Genomic DNA, 20,436 nt, shown 5'->3' on the forward strand with positions numbered 1-20,436 from the left:
GCTGATGAACGTGGAAAATGACAGGGAAAGAAGGGAGGAAGATGTGGTTGTTGTGGAGCAGGAAGTAGCAGAGATTGGAAAGGATGAGGTTAGGAAGGCTCTGAAAAGGATGAAGAGCGGAAAGGCCGTTGGTCCTGATGACGTACCTGTGGAGGTATGGAAGTGCTTAGGAGAGACAGCAGTGGAATTTCTAACAAGGTTGTTCAATAGGATTTTAGAGAGTGAGAAGATGCCTGAGGAATGGAGGAGAAGCGTTCTGGTTCCGATCTTTAAGAACAAGGGTGACACGCAGAACTGCAGCAACTATAGAGGAATAAAGTTGATGAGCCACACAATGAAGCTGTGGGAAAGAGTAGTGGAAGCCAGGCTTAGGAAGAAGGTGGAGATTTGTGAGCAGCAGTATGGTTTCATGCCCCGTAAGAGCACCACTGATGCCATTTTTGCTTTGAGAATGTTGATGGAAAAGTACAGAGAAGGTCAGAAGGAGCTGCATTGTGTGTTCGTAGATTTAGAGAAGGCGTATGACAGGGTGCCGAGGGAGGAGCTGTGGTACTGTATGAGGTCGTCTGGAGTGGCAGAGAAGTATGTCAGAGTAGTTCAGGACATGTATGAGAGAAGTATGACGGTGGTGAGATGTGCTGTAGGTCAGACAGAGGAGTTCAAGGTGGAGGTGGGACTACACCAAGGATCAGCTTTGAGTCCTTTTTTGTTTGCTATGCTGATGGACAGGCTGACAGACGAGGTAAGACAGGAATCTCCCTGGACAATGATGTTTGCGGATGACATTGTAATTTGCAGTGAGAGTAGAGAGCAGGTGGAGGAACAGCTAGAGAGGTGGAGGTTTGCTCTGGAAAGAAGAGGCATGAAGGTCAGTCGTAGTAAGACAGAATACATGTGTCTGAACGAGAAGGATCAAGGTAGAAGCGTTAGGTTACAGGGGGCTGAGGTGAAGAAGGTGCAGGAGTTTAAGTACTTGGGGTCAACAGTTCAGTGTGATGGGGAGTGTGGAAAAGAGGTGAAGAGGCGAGTGCAGGCAGGTTGGAGCGGGTGGAGGAAAGTGTCAGGAGTGTTGTGTGACAGAAGAGTGCCAGCAAGACTCAAAGGAAAGGTGTACAAGACAGTGGTGAGACCAGCTCTGCTCTATGGGTTAGAGACGGTAGCAGTGAGACAGAGACAAGAGGCTGAGATGGAGGTAGCGGAGATGAAGATGTTGAGGTTCTCCTTAGGAGTGACCAGGTTAGACAGGATAAGGAACGAGTACATCAGAGGGACGGCTCATGTTGCCTGTGTTAGCGACAAAGTCAGAGAAGCCAGACTGAGATGGTTTGGACATGTTCAGAGGAGGGATAGTGGATATATTGGTAGAAGGATGTTGGAGATGGAGCTGCCTGGCAGGAGGGCAAGAGGACGGCCAAAGAGGAGATACATGGATGTCTTAACAGAGGACATGAAGTTGGCTAATGTTAGGGTAGAAGATGTCCATGATAGAGTGAGGTGGAAAAGGATGATTCGCTGTGGCGACCCCTGATGGGAAAAGCCGAAAGAGAAAGAAGATGCTAGAGAAAATGCATAATGTTCCCAATGAAGAAACCATTGGTTTAATTTTTCAGTTCATACTTTGACATTTGTCTCTGGTACATTGTGAAAATGAAAAAGCTGTTAATCCAGATAAAATATCAGATTAGATATTTCTAGTTGAATTTTGCTACACATTAACTAGAGAACATTTTGAACATGAAATGTCAAATTCCATTTCATTTTAATTAAGTGACAAAATGAGCAGTTTTGAAGAAAAAAAGCCCTTTGGCGGATTGATTTTTCATTTTATTTTTGAGTCAACGGACGCAGCTTCATGAAAATGAAAAAGCTTTTCTGGTGTTGACTTTATTTCTTTTAAATTAAGAGACAGAATTGCTTCCATACATTTGAGTTTTATTTTGAAAAGTCTCTAAAACCGGATGTATGTGTGAAAGTAATTTTGAAATAAAATGTTTTCCTTGTTGCTTTGAATTTAAACACAAGTATATTTATTGTTAGACTATAGTCCGGGGGGGGGGGGGGGTTGTTGGTAACGCGGAGGTGATGGAGGGGCTGGATCCGGCGGGGGGGGGGGGGGGCTCGCATCAGCTGTTGGAGGCAGATCCATGACGTAATCCGCGGAGAGGCAGAACCGGATCACCGCCGCACTACGCGCACGCACACAGACTTCCCGGGATGCATTCGGATGCGTCCAGCCGGGGGGGTTGCCATAGGTTTGGGCGGGGGGGCGTCACGTCATGGAGGTCGGATTCGGCGGAATGAGCTTGGACTCGGACCGGCAGTAGCAGCAGCACCCGGGCCGGGGATGCTGCCGGAGGCGCCGACCGTCATCTTGGATTAACCGCCATGGAACCGGGGGTCGCCCCCGCACCGACTCCATACTCCTCCTGGGCGTGAAATAACGTAGGCTCCGCGCCCCCCCCCCCCTCCTCCCCGCCCCGTTGAGCCCTGATGTGATGCTCCTGCCGTTCCTCTCCACGGACGGTCAGAGCAGCTTCCCGCCTCCGTGCGGCCTCCTCCCGGCGCCGGGAGGTTCCTGAGGACCTCCTCCGTGTGGGGTTGGGGGGGCGCTGAAGCCTGCAGGGGTGGACCCCCTCCAGCTCCGGTCGGAGCCATGGCCAATGAACCCGTCATCCTCAACGTGTATGACATGGTGAGTCTGCCCGCACTTCTTTTTCAGCTGAAGATGAAAATCTGACCTTTTGGGAGCAAAAGAACTCGGAGCTTCAATCAGACCAAAACTTTCAGCTTTTATTTGTCCTCCTGCTCTTTTCCAGAATAATACAACAGCTAAAACTTCAATCAATCCCTTTTGTTTTCTCCTTTATTTATGTTTTACACCAGACTAGCGCCTCTGTGAAGGCTTGTCTCCATAGCAACCATAATGCTTTTTTCCTATCTGAGGATGATAACTGATAGTTCCAGTTTTCATGCTGCTGCACTAAACTTCATCTCAAACATGTTCTTAGCAACCACTTAGTGGGTTGGCGTCACCCATTGTTTTCACAGCATTTTCTTTACCCCCCCCCCCCCCCTTATAAGAACGTTTTCTAATTTCACAAACATCAAAAAAGTATAACACGTATAAGATTTCTTGAATGCTTTTGAACTATGAGCTGCATTTCCAGAAGAAAATGCAGGATTGATGCTGTATCGCTGAATGAAAATGAAACTTAAAGGGTCATAATTGGCAAAATAAATAAATAAAGAAATGATCAAAGTAGGCCATAAATAAAGTGAAAACAGCATGATATCAAAAATATATGTTTGTGAAAAATGCCAGAGCCGGGTATCGAACCAGCGAGCTTCTACTCCAAGGATTCCCCGAGTGTTTCAATGGCGGAAATCCTGGAAAATCTTGAAAATTTCAAAGATTTGAAGGACCAAAAGTCAAAGCTGGAAAAAGCTAAACATTTAAAAAGTGGAATGGTTAAAAGAGCTGAAACATTGTAGGAGTTAAGTGGTAAAAAATGGTGGAAGATGCTAGAATAAAGAAAGATAAACAGGAAAACATGGGTTGGAGGATTTACAGAATTCAACCAATAGATTCCCTCATGTTGATGGAAGATTTCAGTGGATTCATCATGTGAACCGTGGATTCTTTTAGTATTAGTATGAATAAAAGCAAAAATATGTAAAACCTTTTATATATTTGAGCAAACATGGCAACAACCAATTTTAGTTAGATTTATGACCAAAGTGAACATTTCTGTAACTACTTGATTAAAAGATCCACTCCAATGAAAATGGATCCCGCTTTGAAAATAGACTTTAAACTTTAGTCTCATAATCATCTTCACTGTGTCTCAAAGGTAAAAATGGAGAAGAGGTTGGTGACGTTTGACACCAAACTGTGATGTTTGGGTCTAAAACGAGAACTGATCATTTTTGATGATCAGTTCTCTGATGAAAATCTGATGATTTCTGAGTTGATTCCTATAAATCCATCATGAAACGTTGCTGGTTCTACAATGAACGTGAAGGAACTTGATCCTGTGTTTAGTCTTCTTGTGGTTACACTTTTGTCAGTGTGGACCGGATGTGCATCAGCGTCTCCACAAATCAGTCAGTGAGCCCCCCCCCCCCTGGACAAAAGTGCCGATCAAGCGGAAAGTGGACTGGAAGGCTTTGACCGTGGAGATTCATGAATCAGTAATGATGTCATTGATTCAAAATAAAAGTTGTTAACTACCCAACATTTGACATCCACACAAACTACAGTTTTGACTCTGCGTATACCCCCCCCCCCCCCACACACACACACACAAACATTCAAACAAACGACTGCTATAAGCACAGCCTCCCAAAGGATTATGGGATATTACAGGCATGGGACAAAATTCATTTCTTTAAAGCATCAAACCCTCTGTGGTCATCCAGGAGACATGGGGGGCGTCACGGGGGCGTCATCTTCTTCAGATTAACTGTCTGAGACGCTTTCATTCAGGCCAGGAAGTGTGTTTTATTATTAATGGCGACAGCTGGGGCAGCTTTTTCCTCCAGCGTTTGAAGAAAGTGGGCGTGTCAGTGGGAGTTGGGTGGAGCCACATTGTTGCTTTTCCACGTTTAGTCTGGACTGATGGGTAAATTTACCCAACAGGGTCTGAAAGATCACGAAAAGACACCATCAAAGATGCATCCATGACATTATACTGGTAATTTAATATTCTGTAATGAGATATGTCAACATATAGAGGGAAAAATGTAACCATCCTGTTTGGTTGACTCCTGTTTGTGTGGAGGTATAGTGGAATTAAAACCACAACTTTTTATGAAGTATTTCAGAAATGATCGTTGAGAAAATATGTATCATAACTGGAACAAGTGAAGCATTTTTTTATTTGGTAGCATAGAAAATAACCTAAAGTGGCGTTCCCCTTGGATCCATCCTAAAACCCCTAATTCTTTGTTAATTTGTATCATATCACAAAATATTTATTTTAAAAAAAAGTCTTCCATTGATAAATAGTTTTGTATTTTTGCAACACTTTTTTCTCTCCTCCCAGATTACAAATAGCCAGAAGTTTGTATTTCTGTTATTTTAGGAGTAATGTTCTGCTTACTTTCACTGCCGTGAAATATGACCCACGTTGGAGCGTCTGTCGCAGCCTGTGGGGCTGCTATTCTGGTCCTCGCTCTGCTGACAGAACATCCTGACTCATCAACAGCAGGTGTCCTCCTCAGAACCTCCTTCACTGATCACGTTTGGCCTGAAAAGCTTCACTCGGTTTATGTTTTATCCTTAGATTGAACCTAAATTCATTCTTTTCCAGAACTGTTTAAATTCAGAATTCCAGCAGGAATGTCTGTGCAGGAAACGGATCGAGGTCCAGACTCTGATCTGAACATCTGGAGGTGGACCTGCAGCTGTTAAGAGTTCAGAGTTTTGTGGTTCTATTTATGGCTAGGCCTCCCCTCATCATCACACTCCCACCTCCATGTCTGACGCTGAGAGTGTTTGTGGGCGTCCCTATTGTGTCTCATCAGAAAATCAGTCCAGAGGTCCAGTGGATCCTCCAGATGTTCCTGTTCCTCAGCAACGACTCTCATGGATCCATGACAGTCTGTTGGATCGTGACCTTTGACCTGAACTGAGTCCAGTGAGGTCTGACCGTCTTTCATGACCTCCTGGATGAGTCCTCCTGTTCTTGGACTGGTGTTGACCCTGGTTTTGTTCGGACTTTTCCTCCAAGTGAAAACCTTCATGTTTAATAACTGAAACTTAAATGTTTTTAATATTTTACTGTGAAGGTCTGCCAACTTTAAAAGGTGTGAACACTTTTTTGCATCTGGCTGCAGTTTTTCCGATGGTTTTGAGGTTTTGAACGTGCTCGGACGAAGCAGCAGAGCTGCTTCTGCTGCATGGATTTACCCATCTCCTCTTTCTGTGCCCCTCTCCCTGCAGTACTGGATCAATGAGTACACCTCCAACCTGGGCATCGGCGTTTTCCACTCGGGCATCGAGATCTACGGCAGAGGTGAGGCGGCCGCTCCCCTCCGGCCCGCTGACGGATAGAATCCTGCAGAAACAGAGCGTGGAAGTGTGTCTGTAATAGCATGACCAGCTTTTTGCTGCGTGGCTCGCGTGCTGCGTTCCTGTGGTGTTTGAAAACAGAAATGCAAACCAGACGGGTTGAGTGGGAGCCATGGCGGCCTTGGAGCCGGACGTGCTCTGAGGAAAGAGCGAACAGAACCAACTGCGCGTTCATGCGTGGCTGCGTCCGGCGCCGACGGCGGGCCTAATGATGTAATCACAGAGGGCGAGTGTGATCACAGTAATTAAGTCTGACTGTGCTTTTCTGTGTCAGAGTTTGCGTACGGGGGCCACCCTTACCCCTTCAGCGGCATCTTCGAAATCAACCCTGGCAACGCTGCTGAGCTCGGAGAGACGTTCAAATTCAAGTGAGCGGCGAGTCCCTGCAGGTGAGCGGTGGCGTTGAAGAAACCTGTCCTGATGTCCCGCTGCTTCTGCAGGGAGGCCATCGTTTTGGGCACCACGGACTTCGCAGAGGAGGACATGGATAAGATCATGGGGGAGCTCGGGAAGGAGTTCAAAGGGAACGCCTACCACCTGATGCACAAAAACTGCAACCATTTCTCGTCCTCGCTGTCTGAGGTCAGTGCCGTGCCGCGCCTTCTTTACCGTCCTGAACGTTTCCTCACAGGAGTCCGAGTCAGCCGCCAAGCTGTTCCCAAAAGCCAGGAAGGAACATTTAGATCCACCAAAACAAGGAAAGAACGTTTTAAAACGGAGAAAAGTCAAACTAAATGGAAAATAGGGCTGAACAGTAGTGTAGTGGTTAGCCCTCACGACAAGAAGGGTGGTTCAAATCCCGGCTGGGACCTTTCTGTGTGGGTTTTTCTCTGGTTTCCTTCCACAGTACAAACACTCAGGTGTCTCTAAATTAAGTGTGCATGTGAGAGTGTGTGTGTGTGTGTGTGTGTGTGTGTGTGTGTGAGAGGCCTCTTCGCCCAACTGTTGTAGGCTCCAGCAACCCCATGACCCCAAGAGGGATTCAGGTGGATGGAAAAATAACATTTGAACCTGCAGAGTTGAAGGAGGAAGACTCTGCTGAGGAACAAGAAAACAGAGGAACCTCTGGATGAGCCACTAAACTTCTGCACTAAAGTTCTAATGTTCCATTGACTGTATATGTGAACAGGACTGAGTGCCCCCCCCCCCCAGCGAAAGCTGCGATTGGTCAGAAGAACCGTTCTGGCTCTGATACCTTTTTTTGAAAATCCTGATTTTTTTCATGATATTTTTTTCTGTATTTCAAGTTCTATAACCTGACCAATCAGGCGCCTCAATAAAAGTAGGTGGAGCCTGCTGATTCCCATGTCCAACTTTCAAAAGATTTGATTGACACATCTTGTGTATCCTGCTTTAAATTGGTAGGGGGTGTGTCCTTCCAACAAGCTCACTCCTGATTGGTGAGAGTGGTTTCCATAGAAACGACGCAGACCAACTTGGACCTATCGCTGCTTACTAACGTTGTCTGGCTTTAGGCGTGCACAACAAATCGCACTTAGAGGCAAATGACCCTACTAAGGTCATTTGGAGTATAATTACTCTTAATTACACAAAACTGTTGTAGAAAAACAGAAATGATGTTTTTAGTTGTTTTGTTATTTGTTCATGTTTCGCAAGTTAAATCATCTTCACAATATTGATCCCTAATATCTTAAATCATGAGTTTTCCTCATCATGCAGCCCTATCTGGCTTCAACATGGCGCCGTTTGGATCACGAAAATTGACTTAATTTGGTTAGAGCCGGAATAAACTATCTTCTTGAGGGAGGGGGGGGGGCGGCTCCAGTTCTTGGATACGGTTAATGACTGAGACACAAAAGAAAGTTTCTAACATCTCCTGGACTGAAACAATGAGAACGGCATGCGGTGGAAGTGTGATGGTTTGTTCCTGGTAGTGAAGCCCTGAGGATCACACCACCGTCTGAACTCGTTTTGTGTCTTTCAGGGACATTTCAGCTCAGAGGTCGCCATGTTGGAATTTGCTGACTTCAGGTTTTTGTTTGTATCGTGTGAGGGGAGGGGGGGCTGCTCCTCTGTTATCTGTCTGGGTCTTTTTTTGGGGGGGGGGTTCTTTGCTCTTCAGGATGAGCTCAGCGTGAGGCAAACGCTCGCTGCAGTCGTTCTGACTCTTCGTCGTGTGTCCCTCCTCTCCAGTTGCTGTGTGGGCGAGAAATCCCCCGCTGGGTCAACCGACTGGCATACTTCAGCTCCTGCATCCCCTTCCTGCAGAGCTGCCTCCCGAAGGAGTGGCTGACCCCCGCCGCCCTGCAGAGCCACATCAGCCTGGGCCTCCACAAGGAGGAGCAGAACGAGTCCAGCGACGACGACCCCTCCTCGCCGTCCGGCACCGCTGCTACCAGCTCTGGCTGTCGCCACACCAGGGTGTGACCTCCCCCATGACCTCTAAGTGCTTTTGCCCGCCCGACCTGTTCGGCCTCCAAGAGGAGAGGCAGACAGCAGGAGTTCCTCCTCTTAGCCAGAAACTTCTGTTTGAAGGATGTGGGCGGGGCTTGGGGGCCGAACTTGGCTCAGACTGCGTCGACGAATCTCGCAGATTTGAGTTTTTGAAAACCTCCGTCCGCCTTGTTCCCGCTGCTCCTGTGAGGTTTCCAGGACACCGCTGACTGGACGTTTCCTGTCACATGACCTCTTTGTGGCCTTCAGTTCGTTTGTTTCTTGATTCAGAAAAAAACACAGCTCTTGGTGTCATCAAGACTTCATTTTCTCGTCTGCCTCGTCTCCAGAGACGGAACTAAAATCCCAGCTGCAGCCCCGACAGAGCGTCACAGACGTCTCCTCGCGTTTTTTAATTGGAGGGAAATTTCCCCGACAGTCGCTGAGCTCTGGACAAGCTTCTGTCCACGGAGACCATTAGAGGTGGAAGTCTGCGGGGATCTGAAATCTGTGCGGCCGAAGGGGAGAAAAAAATCCCGTTAAGAAAGCCATACGTGTGGCGTGTTGCAGGAGCAGCTCAGGTCCTTCCTGAGACTAAACACTGGAAAATTCTTCTCTTTGCTGAAATTTGTTTCTGTTGAAATGAAAAAAAAGTCAGATTTCAGAAGGAATCTGCTTGATGTTTTAGAGAAATTCTAAACCCGGTGCAGAGATGTTTGGTTCCTCCTCAGTCAGCCTGCAAGTCGGCTCTTCACGCCGACCTTCACACCTTGATCCACGCCAAAGTGCTGGATGTGTCTTTAAAAAGCTCAGGACCAAACCAGGCAGCTGTGCTTCAGACGTGGATCACTGGCTCCGCGCCGACCTCCGTCGACCACCTGCTGAGGTTCTTTCAGATCTCCGAGTGGTTCTCAAACATGACGGAAACAAATCATCTCTGTGTTTTTAAAGATGGTTGCTGGAAACCGCAGATCCACAGACTCACTGCTGCTGCTATGACCCCCATGGCGCCATCAATGGCATGACCGCCATGACCCCCATGAGTGCCATGGCCACCATGACCGCTATGACAACATGACCGCCACGACCCCCATGGCGCCATCAATGGCATGACCGCCATGACCCCCATGAGTGCCATGTCCGCCTTGGCCGCCAGGACTGCCATGACCGCCATGATCACCATGCCCTTCACACACCTCCATGATCACCATGGCCAACATGACCTCCATGACCAACATGACCTCCATGACCGCTATTATCTCCATTACGCCATGTCCCCCATGGCGCCATCAATGGCAGAAACCCCCATGATCGCTATGACCGCCATGACCGCCATGATCGACATGGTGCCATTAATGGCATGACCGCAATGACCCCCCAAAACCGCCATATCAGCCATGACCGCCATGGCCGCCATGATCTCCATGACTGCCATGACCACTATGATTTTGATTTAAAATGTTTTTTTTTCATGCAATCAAATAAGAATAATACACAATAAAATCATCAGTTATGCATTCCTACAATGATGAATCAAACTTAGGATAATTAGAGATATTAATAAATAGTGCTTGGAAGGGAGTGGAAGGAAGCAAACTCATATAACCCCACCCCTGTTCCACCGTAACCATTTTATTAGATGATTCATCATTATCCGGTTCCTGGCTTTTATCAGACAGAATTGAGAGTCCTGAAATGACCCCCATGACCATCATGACTGCTATGACCCCTGTGATCGCCATGACCCCCATGACCACCACGACCGCCATGACAACCAACACCACTATGACCCCTGTGACCACCATGACCGCCATGACAACCAAGACCGCTATGACCGCCATGACCGCCATGACCGCCATGACAACCAAGACCGCTATGACCGCCATGACCGCCATGACAACCAAGACCGCTATGACAACCATGACCGCCATGACAACCAAGACCGCTATGACCGCCATGACCCCCAAGACCGCTATGACCGCCATGACAACCAAGACCGCTATGACCCCTGTGACCGCCATGACCCCTGTGACTGCCTCAACAGGTTCCTCTGTATTTAAGACCCTTTCATCAGTTAGCGGTGACCTGTCATTCTAAACTGACCTTTCCAGGGTTGTTTTGGTTTTGACATTCAGAGGGATTTTATTTTCTAACACAGTTGTTTGGGGTCAAATCCGGATCCGCTTATGGTAAAGGAAAAACCAGAAAGAAAAAAGTAAAAACAGTTTTTAACTCGTCTGCACACACGGTCAACTTTGAAAGACGTGGAAAATTTGGGGAAATAAATTAATTCTTAAAATAATTTTAATTGGGGAAAAAAATGTGAAAACCTAAAATAAATAAACCATAAACATGAAACTAATTTAAATGAATTTTTTTTTTTTGTAGTAATAGCTGCTGTTTTATATTTTTAATTTTTGTTTTTCTCCTTCTTTGCTTTTAGTCTCAATTTACTGTTTCAATTCAGAATTCTTGTACCATGTGATTTTTCGAGGGGGTGGGGCTTTGAGCCCATTGGCTACCTGGAAATGATTGAGGTCAGTTGACAGAGGTGATGGTGACGTCATTTCTGCTTAAGATCAGCGTCTGTTGTTGGCGCCGCCTGTGTCTTCCTTCCATTATCAGCACTGGACACTAAGGGCAAAAACAGCAGCTGTTAAGAAAAACATTATTTACATTTGATGACAATTTTTGGTTTACAGTTTCTGTAATTTTCCTCATTTAAAATATTTCTTTCAAGTTTACAATGTGGACTTTTTGTTAAAAAATTTCAACCTGGTTTTTCATTCACTTGAAACTGACCCCGATTGACCCCACACTAGAAAAAACCCAGTTCAGTGCCAGTTTTCTCCCAGAATGACGTGAACGTCATACGTTCTTCTACCATGTGATGCATCACGTTTGCTCAAAGGCAGTGACCCGGTCTGAAGGCAGTTTCATCCTCACACCCCGACAGAATAATGTCTCTGTTTAGTTCTGCAGGTCACAAAACTTCTTTTTCTTTTCTGGCATTTTTCTAAATCTCAGAAAATGATCTGATAAAGACGTCTGCAGGGGTGCAACAAACTGTCTATCATATCAGTATTTGACTGATTTCTAGTTAAAAATAACAATTACCCTTGATAAAAAGCAACACCTGGGCCTGACAGGTATCATTTCACTGAAATGTGATGTTTGTAGGAAAGAATTCTACAGAAACGGGGAACTTTTACTTGTTCTGTCAGAGGATTTTTGTATTTTCTGCTCATTACAAGCCCAGTTTCCTTTAACATCCAGCTTACTTGGTACAAATGTTTTCAGAGTTTCTAGTTTTTAGAAAAGTTCAATCAAAACCTTTTGATTAAAATGATTTCGTAAAAGTCAAAACAAATCTGTACTTGTCGGAACATTTGACTGTCCTCTGCGTCGTCTGCGGTTCCTCCTCTGGGATCCTCGAAACCAGAAAACAACTACAAGCTTGAATGAAAACCGTGACCGGTTGTTAAATTTCAAAGGATGAGGCAGAGACCTGAAAGGCCTGATCGACAGTCTGCTGCACATTTATTCAGGGAGGTCAAAGCCGGCGTTCTGGTGGCAAACACAGTGCATTGTCACACAGCCACTACAAAAATTTAACGCAGATTGCACGGATGAACATTAGTCATGCGTGAACACATGTGGAAAAAATGAGAAAAGTTGTGGTTTTTACATGAAATTTTCACAGATGTATCAGGAATGAACCACGTTAAAACCACATAAGTATGAAAAAACCACGCAAAGAACACGCAAACCAACGTAGAACATGAACTGTGTGATTATTGCTCTGTTTATCTGCAATTCATATGTGATTCTTGTGTCAATGATGTCATTTGAACGTGATCTGTGCGCCGAATGCGCGATATATAGCACAGACAGTCTACTGTAAAAGTTATACATCGGTGGTTCATGCGTGATATGTCCGTTAGATATACGTCAAACGGTCGCCGACACTAATTTGTTCATACATTTCACAAAAATCACACAATTGCATAAGAGTTACATAATAATTGTGTATAAACTATGTAAAACACAGAATTCACGTGAAGACCCGTCGACTGAATCCCTGACGGACGTCCGTGCACATCGACCAACGCAACAGACACTGATGAATGATGTCGATCACACATGAATGATGTCGATCACACGTGGATCACGAAAGACCAACAGTTCATACGTGGAAAATGAGCAGACTGTACATATAGCGGCTGTGTGACACGACCTTTAGGTTTGACCTTGAACTTTGGATCAGGAAGGAGCCGATCTGTGTCTGGATGACGGAGCCAGAACAACATTTCTGAAAGATGAGCTGTAAAATCTTCACTTTGGTTTTTAACGTAGTCTCAGAGCTGGAAAGAGTTACAGTTGATGTAGCCCCAAAAGATAAACGGTTCGGTTTTCCAAATCAGATTTGGGCAGAAATGACCAGATTGTGGTGAAACTGAACAACTCTGAGTCTGAATCAAACACAAATAACTTTCTGCTTTTGAAATTTGACCCAAACACTTGAGGAAGATTTGGAATTTGTTGAGTTATCAGACAGTAACAATCAAATGGTGCTGATGTGACCAAAGAGAAGCATGTAGATAGAAAAAGGGCCTAGAGTTAAACCCTGAGGTACACCACATGAAGTTTCCAGGGACTCATCCTAACAGATATGAATGCAAACAGGAGCACAGAACTCTGATAAAATAGATTTAAACTGAACCCTATAATGCTTTATTAATCCATCAATCTGACCCAAATCTCCGACTGACAGGAGGCGTTTCTACTGCAAATATCTAAAACCAGGAAAAAGGTCTAAAACTGTAACCCTGAAGAACCAAACAACAATTTTCTTCAGGTTTTTTAAAGTTTATTAAACAAATTGGGTTTTTGTTTGTTCATTTTGAGAAGCAGCAATTCATGGCAGCCAAAAAAAATAAAAAATAGATAAAAAGTGACCTTGAAAAAAAGCAAATTAAAAACAAAAAAACGACTGAGGGCCAAATTTGACCCCTTGAGATTAAAACAATTGCTGGAGGTTTTCAGTTTTACATCTCAAAAACTATTTTCCTTTTTTTCTCCATACCATTTCTCTACATATGATTTTCCCTCCCAGTTTCTCTAAAAGGTGACGTTTCATTTGTTCAACCTCTTTGTCCAGTCTTGATGCTTCTAATCAGTTTTTATGTAAATCCAGAACTTAATGATTGGAAAACGACAGCTCTCTGTTTCAGTGCAGGTTTGGTTTCAGAGGGAAATCTGCCTCTGAAGTGGAGCAGCAGAAACGGCGGCGTGTCTTCATCGATTCCTGGAGCTGGCTTTCAGTCAATCAGTGACTGTTTGGTGAGCAGGAAGCTGCTGAGGTCGAGCTTTTTCTTGGAGCAGGGTCACGTGACCTCCTGCTGCTGGTCTCTGACATCCTGCAGTTGAGCAAATGAAATAATCATCTTGTCATTGAATCTAAAACCTCTTTGAGCATAAAACAGACTCAGTTTTGGTTTAGTCTAAAGACATTTTGGTAAGTTTGGAGTCAATGGGGCTGAAAAGTGTTGAGTTTTACAAACCCAGATCTGTTTCCAGACAGTTTTTTTTCTTTTGTTCTGTGAAAACCTTGTATTCAATCTTTTTCTAACCTACAAGCATTTCAAGACTGATTGTGATTATAATTAAAGAAATTGACCCGGTTCAGTGTCTTCGCTTTGTTTTTACAATTTAAAATATTCCACCTTTTACATGTTAAAGGCAACTAAATGGTTTGTTTGATCAAAATTACGCAGAATTTCTTAAATCAAAATGTACATCTGGCTTGAAAGATATTTTGTAAAAACACCAGTTAATTTTCCAGTAAATTGTGATTTTGACTCTAGATTTTCATCAAGGACGCAATAAGACTTTTACCGCTCTGCTAATTTCTGTCGTGGATTTGATTCACATCATCAACCAGAAGCCAATTTGACTCTGAAATATACTCAATACTCAATTATGTTTGTGAAAAAAGCAAATTAATCTCCGTAGTGTATATTTAATCTAATCAGACTTCACCGTTATAGGTAAAAAATCTGCCCAGAGCTTCTCTCAGTAATAATTTCAAATGAAGGTTGAGGGTGTGGCAAAGGTGAAGCAAAAAAAAACGGATTTTCTTGTTGACTTTGGCAACTCGTGAATAATGTTGAAGGTTTTATTACCTAACTGCTATTTAGAATAAATTCGAGACATTTTTGCATTGAAGGCAGAGGAACTCCACCTGTTATGGGTTCAACAGCACATAAAGATACTGTGATGACTGAGGCAAGGATGGACTGCAGAGAGGAGGGCTATTTACAGTGCAAGTTAAAGTCCTAAAGGAATGCTGCCTTCACGAGATGACAAAACTCGGAACTTTGTGTTCTGAGTTTTGTTTTTCCATTTTTAAAAGTGAACATTTGAAGTTGATTTACTACCCTTCCTTCATCCGAAATTAGGGTGCCTTCCACAAATAAACAAAAGGATTAAAGCTCTAAAATCAAAGTCTTTTTTTTTTATATTTTCTATCTAGTATAATAAAGTAAACGTACGTCTTTTTCCAAATACATGTTCAAAATCTACCTAAATATTTTCAAAGTAAATGTTTTAATTTATTTATTTATAAAATTTTAGCTAAAAAGACACAGAATATACGGCTGAAAAGTACATTGTGATGACTGTTTTAAAGTTATAGTTAGTAATTCCGAGGAACAGCAAATGCAACATGATTTACAGCTTTGCGCAGATCTGGGTTGCCAGATACGTTAAAACGTTTTTCAACTAATCCACAAAAAAACACGTATTTGATTAAGCATGTGTCTTATTTTTTCTTCTAAAAAGTTCATAATTTAATAAAATAATGTATCAGCCAGTTGTTTTACATTCTATATTAACAAAAACAAAAGTTTCACTTGAGGGATACAATTACACCACTGAGCCATTGTCTGGCAACCCCGTTGCTGCTCAAAACAGCAACGGGGTTTCCTATTTCCTGCTCCAAAAGCTCAGTCGCCATTTTCTCTCAGTCAGAGCTTGACCTACTTTTAGTTGCTGCTAAAAAACAAACCGAGTAAAGACGCACCCACGACAAAGCAACCATTGGTAAGCAAATATAACAAAATATAAGAGATAGATTTACGGATTACTGTGTTTTGTTGGAAGTTATTTGAGGTTTTAATGCTAAATGGCGTCGGCTAAACCAACGACCTCGAGGCAACAGACGTACGTTGACGCAGGATCTAAAACCCCTACAAATATTTCGAGATAAATGAATAAATTCGACGATAGAAATTAGTTTTCGACAATAGAAATGGGTTATTACAGCGCGTAGTTGTTCATATATTGTCATTTGTCGAGTTAAATGTTTAGTGTTGAAGGACTGCGCCACATAATGGTTTTTGTTGGCTGGTGAAGGACAGCGCGCGATCACTAGGCCCCAAAAAAAAAAAGTTTATGTAAAGCGAAAATCTAAGCTTTCCACAGAATGATCGATCCTTAAAAAGTGCTTTGGAAGATTAAACAATAGAAATATATTTATATATTTTGGTCTTTTTTTTTTTTTACTTCGTGTGTCTCGAGACTTTTTAGTTTCGTGTTTTGTCGTTTTTCTCCGCGTTAAAGACCCACTTCTTTAAAATTTGTGATTTTAACATGTTCTTTTGGTAATTTTACAATAATGGAGAGCATGTATTTAAAAAAAAATAATATAAGCTTTCTTTATTCAAATGGTTGTGAACCGGGAGCAGACGAAAAAGATGGCGTCTGAAAAAGCCCGTAGCAGTGACGTAGGTGCTACAGACGGTGGGTCCCATTCTGATGCCTCCCCCTGTAGACAAATGGATCCATGTACGTCTTTGTTTAGCTCATCTCTGCAGGGATCAGCCGGATATTGCACACCATTGTTGTTGCACTAGCAATGTTAAGGGTTGTGAAGGGCTGTAAGCTAGTGGGAGAGGATGTAAACAGATGGTCTACAATAAAAATGTCCTAGAAAACGGCACAGGTTTCCTGATATTTGGCTAAAAGTGGCATAATCATAATTAAAAGACCATTGGGGACACTTTGTAAATGGATCAAAAGATGTTAGGAGCTTCAGATGGAAGCAGAGTGTTTAAATCTTCACCCTTTTTTCTACAGATACCATGAGTGGAAGTCGCGTCTTCATCGGCCGCTTGAGCCCTCAGGCCCGAGAGAGAGACGTGGAGAAGTTCTTTAAGGGTTACGGAAGAATCCGGGAGATCAACCTGAAGAACGGATTTGGCTTTGTGGTTCGTATGGCGGCTTCGGTAGAAACTTTTTCCTGCTTTCCTTCCTCAGATCTTCTAAAAGTGTTTATTTTTTTTCTCCCCCTAGGAATTTGATGACCACAGAGATGCAGATGATGCAGTTTATGAACTAAATGGCAAAGAGCTGTTGAGTGAAAGGTAAGGTTCTGTTTCTGAGAAGCAAAGAGTTTTCCCCCGGAGGCTTGCGTAAAGGTTGCTATAGCAATACTTTCAAAATGCTAGCAAGTACTTCCCTCTTTCAGTAATTTTATGAAGAAAAGATAAAACTCTATCGATCCTCATGAACACATGAAGGAACATTAGGGTCATAATATCGACTAAAAGCTCATTGTGGTGTTTGCCTGCTCTTCGTCAGGGTTACTATTGAACATGCTCGCTCCAGGAGAGGAAGAGGGGGCGGACCCCCGGGTATGGCACGTTTTGGTGGGGGTTATCGACAGTCCCGCAACACTGGATCCAGGTATGTCAGGTTCAAAAAGCTCTGATTTAAAAAAGAAAAAAACTACTTGTGTGTGAGCACAGTAAACATTACAGTATAGAAAGTATTTCTGGAAGAAAAGTCAAGCAGTTTTGAAGACTTTGTGGCTTTGAGAAACAAATTTGGAAACATTTGTTTTTAGGTTGGGACCTGTTTTCCATTGAAGTCCTTAAAGGAGGTCATCAATGTGAGATAGACTCCGTCTCCTGTTTTTAGTGTTTTTAACATGTTCTTGTGGCATTTTTCTGGTGATGGAGGACGTATTGAAACTAAGTCAAACCTAAAAGTTGCATTTCTGAGTTTTTCTTTGTTCAAATCGTTGAGAATCAGGAGCAGACAAAAACAGACCGTTTTGAAAAAGGTGTTTTTGTGACAGTGTGGGGCTTCAGACACTCAGAAAACCCCACTAATATCTGTGGTCCCTTTCACTGATGTTTCACAGGTACGGCCCACCTGTGCGGACAGAACACAGGCTCATTGTTGAGAATCTGTCCTCCCGGATCAGCTGGCAGGTAAGAGAAGCAACATAGTCTCTAACTAAATTCAGATTTTTTTTAGATTAGAATAACTATCAAACATGTAGCTGGCATTGTTAAATTGGTAAAATATCAGTAGTCAGTCTTCACCTCAGTTGGTCATTCTAACCACAACTGTTAAAATGTGTTTTGTAACAGCTACTGTATCAGCTGCCTTTGTATCAAAGGTAAACACCCTCCTGTGGGGTGTCACAAGTGTGTAGCGCCCTCTGCTGGCTGTTGTACTCAATAGTTTTCATTTGGTGCCTCTCCTTACACGCAGTTGCTGCTGGTCTAAAGTCTTGGCTGGGCCCCCTAGCGGGTGAAAGTGGTCTAGCGCAGGATTCAGTAGCCTTAGGAGGTCCGTAGCCACAGGCTGGAGGTTCTGTGGGCTGGCGACTGCTGTAAACCCCCTCAAATCCACGGTCCCCTACACTCCCATTTGGGTCTTTGTCTGTGGCTGATGGAGCTGGGGGGGCGGTGTTGAGTCGGGCACACACTCCACCCCCTACTTTCTCTGGTGGTTCCTTACTTGAGGAGGCCGGATGCTGGGTGAAGGCCGAGGCGTTTCTCGAGGGCTTTTCTCGAGGCTTTACACTGCATTGGTTCCCATTTGCTATTTGGACAAGTGGCTCTATGCTAATGTCTGCTGGGTTTGGAGCGGTAAGTAGCATAAAACTCATGTGATGGGGTTTTTTCAGGGTCGGGGGGTTAAAGGGGTTACAGGGAAAATCATGTAACAGCCGAGCCAAGTCTTAAAAAAAAGTTTTGTTAACGGGGGGGGGGGGGGGGGGGGTCTGTATAATTCTGAAGCCCGTTTGGGTTTGTAAAGTAAAAACTCGGCTGTCTCTTACTCTGAAATCTGGTTTCATCTGGCACAAAAAAACAAGTCAAAACAGTTTTTTATTGGCAAAAAGAAGCAAAACAAAAAGACTAAACAGCTGAAAGCATTTTGTGTAGAAGGCTCTGTGTTTACACGGCCTCCGCTCACACATGGGGGGCGTATCAGACAGTCAAGGTCAGATGTGGGTTGCCATGCTTTCTGTTTGTTCTGACTTCCTTCCTTCCAGGTGAGAGAAGGCTCAATGACACTCCGGCTTTCTGTCTGCTGCTAAACGCGCTTTCTGCCCTCCAAACAGGACCTGAAAGACCTGATGAGAAAAGCAGGTGAAGTCACGTTTGTGGACGCGCACAGACCCACGAAAAACGAGGGGTGAGCTGCTCCTTCCTGCTCCGCCTTCAGGAGGTGTGTCCATGACAACGTGCTGACGGCTGTTGTGCTCTGCAGGGTGGTTGAGTTTGCCTCCCGCAGTGACCTGAAGAACGCCATCTCCAAGCTGGATGGAACGGAGCTGAACGGGCGCAAACTTAAGATCTTTGAGGACAGCAGGAGGTGGGTTCTTCTCACACGGGGGGGGGTCTGTGGCCTTTGTGGCGTTGCGGCTAACACATGTTTTCGTCACAGAAGCAGGAGCCGCTCCCGCAGCTACTCCCGCTCCAGGAGTCGCTCCCGAAGCCGCAGCCGCTCCAGGAGCCGCTCCCGCTCCGTCAGCCGCACCCCAGAGAAGAAGATGTCAGGGGGGGGCAAGTCTGCAGCCAGATCCCCCTCCAGGTCCAGATCCCGCTCCAGGTCCGGCTCGCGCTCTCCGGCCCAGAACAAACAGTCTCGCTCCCGATCCCGGTCCCAGTCCCGGTCGCGCTCCCGCTCGCCCTCGGCAGACAGCAAACACTAAGATCCTGGTCAGAGTTGGAGGCCTGAAGGGGCTGATTATCTTTGAGGGGGGGGGAGTTTGTGACCTTTTGACACAACCTCCATTCCCCCCAGTTGTGAAAATGTCCCGGCTTTGGTTTCTGCTTTTCATTGTGATTCTGTTTTTCTGCAGAGGAATAAATGTGACGATGCGAGCGTTTGTTTTAGCCCCGCCCCCTGCATCAGTGCTGCCTGATGGGTCGTCTGCTCTGTTTCTGCTTTCAGCTTCAGATCGTTTCAGCTGCTAATTTATTTTTCAGCTTTGATTTGTGAAAAAAATATATTTTTGTTCCTCGTTTTGAGCAGTTTTTTTTTTGCTTTATATCATCTCCAGCCTGTGGAATGCTGGGAAATATTCTGGTCTGTAAATGTTTATTAATTTGATACTAAGGAAGATAAACTTGTTTCTTTTTATTAGTTTTTCTAACTTCAGATGAGTGTCCAGTACTGAATCTGTAGCTGTAAAGTCAATAAAACTTTCGTAAACCTGAAGCTGTTGGATTCTGTTATAATCTGTGTCACGGAATCTGTTAATATCAGATTATTCATGTGAGATTAAGAAAAATTTGAAGTTCTCTCCACTCATTAAAGACAAAGTGAAGCTCTCATAATTTTTTTTTATAATTAAAGCTTTCAGATAATCCAGCTCCTAATCTGTAAATCTGCATGTAGAGAAACATGATCTTCCCTGGGGGGCAGCAGGGGAAACATCAAAATGTTTGTCTTTATCGCAACACAAGGATTTAATGTTTAAAACGACACAAAGGTTTCATTCATCGATCAGGATTAAAGTCATCAGATTAAAGCCTAAAACAGTAAATGTCATGTGAGATTGTTATCGTGGGTTTTCTTGATCGTCATCCTTTAGAATATTCTGGAACTGCTCTGTAATTGTGCTGTCGACTCCCTCAGCCGCCTGCTGTGGCGGGTTTCTGCCA

At 44.2% G+C, this 20,436-nt stretch overlaps 2 protein-coding genes across 5 annotated transcripts; both read left to right on the forward strand.

Annotated features, from left to right (window-relative positions):
• The first annotated feature begins 2,136 nt into the window (after positions 1–2,136).
• On the forward strand, positions 2,137–14,151 carry LOC101161844 (desumoylating isopeptidase 2). The gene is made up of 5 exons (XM_004082081.4): positions 2,137–2,692; positions 5,945–6,017; positions 6,348–6,441; positions 6,514–6,655; positions 8,228–14,151. Exons 1-5 carry the CDS (start codon positions 2,654–2,656, stop codon positions 8,459–8,461), a joined length of 582 nt encoding a protein of 193 aa, XP_004082129.1. The 5' UTR covers positions 2,137–2,653; the 3' UTR covers positions 8,462–14,151.
• Positions 14,152–15,438: 1,287 nt separating this feature from the next.
• Positions 15,439–19,990, forward strand: srsf5 (serine and arginine rich splicing factor 5). Of its 4 annotated transcripts, XM_004082080.4 has the most exons (9): positions 15,462–15,571; positions 16,216–16,270; positions 16,607–16,737; positions 16,823–16,893; positions 17,111–17,215; positions 17,676–17,745; positions 18,888–18,961; positions 19,037–19,141; positions 19,214–19,990. In XM_004082080.4, the coding sequence occupies exons 2-9, from the start codon at positions 16,225–16,227 to the stop codon at positions 19,479–19,481; spliced, it is 870 nt and encodes a 289-aa protein (XP_004082128.1). In that variant the 5' UTR covers positions 15,462–15,571; positions 16,216–16,224; the 3' UTR covers positions 19,482–19,990. The 4 variants fall into 4 exon arrangements, with proteins under 4 accessions (XP_004082127.1, XP_020569181.1, XP_020569180.1 ...); XM_004082079.3 differs by lacking the exon at positions 16,216–16,270 and having other exon boundaries at positions 15,439–15,571; XM_020713521.2 differs by having other exon boundaries at positions 15,459–15,571; positions 19,037–19,990.
• The last annotated feature ends 446 nt before the right edge of the window (positions 19,991–20,436 follow it).

This window comes from Oryzias latipes, chromosome 22 (assembly GCF_002234675.1).
Source record: "Oryzias latipes chromosome 22, ASM223467v1".
Classification (NCBI taxonomy): Eukaryota; Metazoa; Chordata; class Actinopteri; order Beloniformes; family Adrianichthyidae; genus Oryzias; species Oryzias latipes.

Bases quoted from the DNA above. Each gene is read 5' to 3' on its own strand.
- LOC101161844 (XM_004082081.4), top strand. From the start codon at position 2,654: ATGGCCAATGAACCCGTCATCCTCAACGTGTATGACATG. The intron at 2,693-5,944 runs GTGAGTCTGCCC...CTCTCCCTGCAG, and splicing joins TCCTCAACGTGTATGACATG to TACTGGATCAATGAGTACAC. The intron at 6,018-6,347 runs GTGAGGCGGCCG...TTTCTGTGTCAG, and splicing joins CATCGAGATCTACGGCAGAG to AGTTTGCGTACGGGGGCCAC.
- srsf5 (XM_020713521.2), top strand. From the start codon at position 16,225: ATGGCGTCTGAAAAAGCCCGTAGCAGTGACGTAGGTGCTACAGACG. The intron at 17,216-17,675 runs GTATGTCAGGTT...GATGTTTCACAG, and splicing joins TCCCGCAACACTGGATCCAG to GTACGGCCCACCTGTGCGGA. The intron at 18,962-19,036 runs GTGAGCTGCTCC...TGTGCTCTGCAG, and splicing joins AGACCCACGAAAAACGAGGG to GGTGGTTGAGTTTGCCTCCC.